General features: G+C 54.2%; 1 protein-coding gene across 1 annotated transcript in view; it reads right to left on the reverse strand.

The window, feature by feature from the left end:
* NUDCD3 (NudC domain containing 3) overlaps window positions 1-7350 on the reverse strand; it is a 94769-nt gene that overhangs the window by 1998 nt on the left and 85421 nt on the right. The window contains exon 5 of the mRNA XM_046669125.1: window positions 3653-3841. Coding sequence (XP_046525081.1) covers window positions 3653-3841 — 189 coding nt within the window. The remainder of the gene's footprint in view (window positions 1-3652; window positions 3842-7350) is intronic.

Genomic DNA, 7350 nt, shown 5'->3' on the forward strand with positions numbered 1-7350 from the left:
GCAGCATGGAGGCCCACACCCACAGATAATCCAGGCGGGATCCAGGCTGTGACTCAGAGGGAGAGACCTCAGGAGGTCAAACTAGACTCCCTCGTCGCAGACCCCGCAACCCCTGGGAGGTGGAGGCGGGGCCGCTCATCAGCTAGCCCAGGCCGCGGACAGTCTGGAACGTTGTCCAGCCGAGCAGTGCACTGGGCCAGGGATGCAAGATGCAGAGTCTGAGAGGAAGGCACCTCCTTGTGCCGCAGGACCCTCTTCTTCCCTGCAGATGCAGTGGGCTGGGGGCCACCCCCCCTTCGTCTGACCAGGAGAAATCAGAGACTCGCTGCTGCGGGGCCTGGGCTACCCTATGGCAGCAACTCCTGCCGCTCACTGGTCTCAAGGCCTGCAGACTGAGCAGTGGGCAAAATGTCTGATGTCTGACGAGGCTTCAGGACTGTCCTCCTGACAAGGGTCTTCTTTTCCCCTGTTAATAAACCTAAGTGGTGCAGCAGCAGGTGTGACAAAGACACATAGTGAGTATTGGGGATTAATCGATATTTCTCCCAACTTGGTGCAGACAACACACACCAAGACCTTGGAAGAGCACCCGGAGAAGCATGTGCTGCAGCCCTGCAGGCCAGCCACCAAACATGAGGGATCCGCCCAGTGCCCAACTCACTGTGCCAGCAGGGGAGGGTGGTGGCCACAGTCGCGAGGTGACTGGCTTGTCGCCCCAGCCAGAAGTTTCCCAGTGGCCTCCGCCTGTACCCTCTTCCTCCACCTCCTGCCCACTGCCTCCTCTAAAGCCCCCTGTTTTTTGGATTCCTGGCCCCTCACTCCTTTTAAGGCCCCCATCGGAGTACCCTTGTCTCTCAGGTGAGCTCTGCACAGAGCACTCACTCCCTCTGAGCCTTGACCCATGACGATGTCCCATGCACTGGCCTCATCATGACAAGCCCTCACACTCCAAACTCCAACATGGAGCCCTCGGCTCACTCCCCACATCTGTCCTGCCCCAGGCCCCTCAGGAAACGATGCAGTTCCGTCATCACCACCTACTTTCTTTTTTTTTGAGGAAGATTAGCCCTGAGCTAACATCTGCTGCCAATCCTTCTCTTTTTGCTGAGGAAGACTGGCCCTGAGCTGACACCCGTGCCCATCTTCCTTTACTGTATATGTGGGATGCCTGCCACAGCATGGCTTGCTGAGCAGTGCCATGTCCACAGCTGGGACCCAAGCCGCAAACCCCGGGCCGCTGAAACGGAACGTGCATGCTCAACTGCTGTGCCGTGCACACTTAACCACTGTGCCAGCGGGCTGGCCCCCATCCACCTACTTTCTTAAGCCACCTCTCCTCCCCTTGGCCCTCATCTGAAGACACCAGTGGGTCCTGCTGACCCTCATTTCCTTCTTCTGGGGACTGGCTTTCCTCCAGGGACCACAGAGACTGTGGGTTAAACCATCCGTGGCTGTACAGCTTTCAACTGCCAAGTTTCACCAAGTTCAGCTCCCTCACTGCCAGGCCACAGCAGCTCTGACAGCTCCTCATGTGGCTCCTTGTGCCTCCATACTCTTCTCTTGGTCCCAAACCCGGCTCCCAATACTGCGCTTCCCTCACCACCTGTGTGCTGAGGACACTCCATGTGGAACCCCCGGGAGGTGAACCTCATTCCAGATGCTCCTTCTTGAATCCCTGCCAAGCTCAGATGACTCCCAGGTGGCAGTGTTGGTGCCAGGCCAGGCCCTCGGACACTCTCCCACCTCCATTACCACGGCCTTGAGACATCAATCTTTTAGTATCTCCAGATCACCCCTGGGTCCTGCCACATGTACTGCCAGCCCTGGGTTCCTCTGTGTCTAACGAAGGTCTCCAAAGGCATTGCTCTTGGTCAGGTACTCACGTCCCCCCACGGTCAGCACGCTACCTGGCACATAGCAAGCCCTTCCAGAATCCCTTTGACTCAAACCACAAAGGTCTTTCCATCATACGACAGCATCTCCAAGGCTCTTCTTTCTTCAGATCCTTCCTCATCAGCCAGCCCCATCTCTGGGCCAGTCAGCAGGGACCTCCTGCTCCCCGCTCAGGCCTCACGTCTCTGAGCCTGCCCACTTTCGGGCAGGGACACTCACGCCTCTGACAGCTGCATGAGGCCCCTCCCACAGGGCCAGTGTTCAGACTGCTCCTTTGTCCAGTGGCCATAGGCAGATAGAGTGCAACTAGATTAAAACCGCTGTCTAAACGTGCACAGAGGTGAGCTGTGCTCCGAGTCCTATGCCCCTTGGGCTTAGCGATGGCCACTTTCCATGGACATGACCAGCAAGAAATCCGTGATCCGATGGCTGACCTTAGTCCTGGCTCCAGCCCTGTAAGCCCAGATGGTCAGGAAGCCAGACCAAGAGAAGATTCAGAGATTCAGGGCAGGAATGAGAGAGAGGCCTGGAACCAGCCCAGGGTTCACACCCCGCCCCTGCTGCCTGAGCAGCTGTGGGACCATGAACTTATTCTGTGACCTCTGAAAGTACACCCTCTTCTCAGGAGTGCTGTACTGCATCCATGACCTGGCGAACCCAACCCGACCTACATGCAGTGGGCGCTTACTAAGTGCTCCCCTCCGCAGCTCCTCCACCCTTGCAGGGGGAAGTCTGTGTGTGAGCTCTGAACGAAGTGAAGATGGAGGACAACCGACAGGCATGGGGGCAGTGGTGGAGCGCTCAACAGCCATGGGCCCAGAATACTCACAGAAGCCACATGGCAAGGCCCTCAGGAGACAGACAGGACACCTGTGAATCTAAATGGCATGGCGGGGGGCTGGGGTGTGGATGCAGGGTCCTCTGTTTGACGTCACGGAATGTGGTGCCCAGCAATGCACCTACCCAGACATGGGCTTGAACTTGACCTGCTACCATCACACTGAGGTTCAAACTCCCAGCACTATTCATGTGGGACACTGGGAGCTAAATAAAGCCCGAGAAAAGCAACGCTTTCTTCCCTAAATAGCCACTCCTGGGATTATTAAAACAGAGGGAAGAAAGTACAATCTAATCCTTTCCTGGCTCCTGGCAGGCTCCGTGCTGCACAGGCGTGAACATGGTCCCTAGTAGCTGACTTCTTCCTGCCCCCTCCATAGCCGCTGGCCATGTAGACTTCTCACGCCTCTGACATTCAAGTGACTTGGAAGGACTTTCTTCCCATGGCCCTCCTGTGGTCAGAACCGCATGAGCCCTGCAGCAGTGCTGGGCCCGCCTCTCCCCTCCTGTGCTGAACACGTGCGATATTAACAGCTCATTTTGGACAGGCGTGTCTTGGCCCTGCCACTTCGGCTCTCTGTCCAGAAGTGGAACCAGTGCCCTGTCCTGGGCGATGACCAAGTAACCAAGCCAGAGCTACCTATGTCAGGACCCAGTGGGCAGCTGTGCCCTGCAAGTTGTGTGCCCTGTCCACACCCAACCCCAGCACTCTCTGTCCACGTTCTGCACAGCACCCCCATCGACACCCTACCCCAGAACATCTCGTCCACACCCGGCCCCAGCACCCCCATCCACACCCCACACAGACCCCTAATTCACACCCCACACAGCACCCTATTCACACCCCACACCAGCACGTCTTGTCCACACCCCACCCCGGCATGGGCACTGAGAAGGCCTGGGAAGGGCGGGGCGCCTGTACCAGCTCGTGGCTCTGTGGCTTGCCCTGCAGCTTCTGGTGGTAGTCGAAGGTGAGCCTGTCCAACACAGCATGCTCTTCCTCGTCCACTGTGGCCATGGATCGCTCCTTGTTGATCTGGTCAATGTCGATATGCTCCTCCCCCTCCAGGATGGCGCTCCACCAGTACTCGCCCGCCTTGCTTAGGCTCACCTGGTACACAAGGGCAGAGACAGGGTCACTTGGGGGGTGGGCACCGGCCAGCAGGCTTGGAGGGACTGGGGACCTGATGCTCCAGGACTACAGTCTGTGGCACCTGTGGTCCTCGTCTCCCAGGTCTTCTCAGAGGACAGTGACCTCATGTGCATTGGCACCCACTCTGACTGAGGGGACATTTCCAAGAGCTCTCAGCTGCCCTGCTGCCCACACCTAGTCCCACATCACGGCCTCTGGGAGACGCCACGGGAATCTCCACCCCGAACAGAAGCCTCTTTCACCGTCCTTCTGCTGGGCCCCAGCTAGCTCGCCCTCCTCCCTCCCTCTTGATGACCTTTCCTGCTTCCAAGTGCAGCATTGTCTCCTCCTGCTGGGGGACCCTGGGACCCTAGGTATCCAGGGCTCAACTCGATGATGACCATTCCCAACCAGAAGCCCAAGTGCCCTGTCCTGTTGCCTTCCTTGGCCAGGATGGCTGTGAGAGGGGATCCTCCAGGTCTGTGACCACCGCATGTGACTCACCTCCCCATCAGGGGAAGCACCACCTACCCAGACTCGGCTCAGCCCAGGGGACGTCACAAGAACTCAGAGACAGGGACTGCAACATGGGAACCAAGGCAGAACATCGGGGCTTTGCCTGAAGTTGTTGGCAAGTGCACCTGTCCCAGGGACCACATATGGAGGGCTCAGGCTGCACCCTTTCCCGTGGTCAGTGACTGGGCTCCTTGGAAGGCTCTTACAAGAGGAGCCAAGAAGTGACAGGTGGGTTGCCTACTCTCCCTCGTACTGTCCACTCTCCAATGGGATGAAACTCCCAGTCACGGAGGGACAGGGAGGTGAAGTGGACATGGCAAGCCAGCAGTGAGAGCAGCTCTCACACAGAGGATCTCCAAGAGGAGAAGGTTAACTGGCCAGTGGGAAATCCTGAAAAAGCGGACCTACAGCTGGCCCACACACAGGTGACACCCATGAGGACACCATGTGCTCCTGGTGGACGTCACTTGCAGGTCATGAGAAGTCAGCTCCAGCACTGAGAAGCTGCCAGCTCCAGCTCTGCTGCCTGAGCCCACCGAGGGCCCCTGCAGAGCCCGGGTCCAGCCAGGCCCCGAGAGCAATGAGGGGGGTGGGCATTGATGAGGGGCAGGTCACACAGGAGAGAGAATATTCAGAAAACTTGCAAGCATGGCATTAATTTCAGCACATTACAAAAATAAACCTCCCCAACTTCTGACTGTCCAAGGGGGTGTGGGGCATGAAGAGCTGAGGGGTGAGCACCCTTTGCCCGCCTATTCAGATGATGACTTCTACTCTGCCAACGTCACGGGTTACACTTGGGGTGAACCGTCTGTTTCCAGATGCTCTGTTCTGCCAGTGTCTTGCTGACTTCACTCTCCAGTTCACAGGTGGGGACCTGACCTGGCCTCAGAGACCCCAGTGCTGAGAATTCAGCCCTGTCTTTACCAAGCTGCAGATCTTTGTGTCAAGGCAATGAAAACCTTTCAAGTGGGAAATTTATTACACTGTCACTATTCCAGGAGAGATTCTCAGGCACTTACAGAACTACGAATCTCTGCAAAGAAGAGACCCTTTGGGTTTATTTTATTTGTATCTCGCTGGTCATTATTGTTGCTGAGATCTCTGTAATACGTATCGTTAAAACTCACGAGCCCCAAGTGATACACATGATCACCTCTAGGTAAAGTCAGTGCCTTGCTCGCCTCACCTAGCGCTTCAGGCAGAGCAGAGCTACGCTCGGGCCAGCAGCCACCGGATGGTATGGTGGGGGTCAGCCCAAACATTATCCGTTTGTTGGGGCTCCACTGTTGGTCCTTGTCACACAAACCGCACACAGGGTTTCCTGGCCAGGTCTAGACACACAGCTAGGCCCAACACAGCTCAGGGACACAAGAGGGCGACTCCGTGAACATGGAGCTGGTGGGCCTCACTGCCTGCGCCCCTTGTGTCCACAGAGTAAGTCCACACAGGCACTGTGCAAACCCAACAAAAATCAGGATAAGCCCAGCATCACCTTTTTCAAAAAAAAAATTTTTTTCTTGATATGAAATTCATGTAACGTAAAATTAATCATCTTAAAGTGAACGATTCAGTGCCTTTCACACATTCACAACGTTGTGCAACCACCACCTCTATGTAGTATGAAAACATTCTCATGACCGATGCCCACGAGCAGTTACTACTCCCTTCGTCTTAATGCTTCCCCACCCCAGCCCTGGCAACCACAACTCATTTATTGGCCTGTTCTGGACATTTCACGAAAACAGAACTACAACAAGTATGTCCTTCTGGGCCCGGCTTCTTTTACTCAGCATGATGTCCTGGCGGTCCAACCACATTTAGAGGGTCAGAACTTCACACCTCTTTCAGGTGAACAACACAGGACGTAGTACCAAGAGGACACGGCGAAACATTCTTAGAACAGAGCTCAAGGAACTAGGTCTAGTAATAATATCTTTGAGAAAGTAGTCTGATGGCTTAATGTTTGGTTTTGATTTTTAACATTTTGTTCCTTTTTTAAAAAATCAGGTTTGTGAAGGCATAGTTTGCACAGGGTAAAATTCACCCTTTTGAGGGCACATCCTATGAGTTGTGACAAGTGCACAGCCACCACTACAATCAAGCTACACCCCTAAGGCTCCTGGTCCCCTCGGCCCCAATCCTCTCTTTGCTGTCTTGCTGGTACATGCCTGTCGTTCATGGAATCACACGGCTGCAGCCTCACGTCTGGTCTTCTCCCTAGCATGGTGGTTCTGACATTGGGCCAGGCTGCGTGTGTGTCCAGAGTTGCTCGCTACACAGTGGGTCAGGGCACACCTGTCCATGCACCTGTGGATGGATGCATGGGCATTTCCAGATTTGGGCAGTCATCTACGAGGCTGCATACAGGCCTGTGTGTGAGCATATCTCTCCCTGGTTAAGTACCTACCAGTGGGATTGTGCACGTTTAACTTTATAAAAACCATCAAACCATCTTCCAAATGGCTGCACCACCGTGCATTCCCTCCAGTAGTATATGAGGGTTCCAGGGGCTCCATATTGTCCCCAGCACCTGGTACTGTCCATTCTTTCCAGTAGCCATCCTAACAAGTGTGAAGTGATACGTTGCTGTGGTTTTAAATGGCATTTCCTTAATAACTAATGAAACTGAACATCTTTTCACGTGCTTATTTGGCACCTCATTTCTAAAAAACATTTTATTTGGGATAATTTCAAACTTAGAAGTTGCTAAAATTATTGAAGGACAAAGAATCCACCCTTTTCCTAGATTCACCCACTGTCAACATGCTACCTTTTGGCTTTATCACCTGTGAGAAAGGATATGTATAATAATATAGTAAACCACTTCAGCTTTATCACCTGTGTCTGTACATGCTCTCACTGTGTGTGTGACGATATGTATAATATACAATAAATCACCTCAGCTTTATCATGTGTATCTGCTACACGCTCACTGTGTGTGAGGATATGTATAGTATATAATAAGTCAC

Source organism: Equus quagga, chromosome 8 (assembly GCF_021613505.1).
Source record: "Equus quagga isolate Etosha38 chromosome 8, UCLA_HA_Equagga_1.0, whole genome shotgun sequence".
NCBI lineage: Eukaryota > Metazoa > Chordata > Mammalia > Perissodactyla > Equidae > Equus > Equus quagga.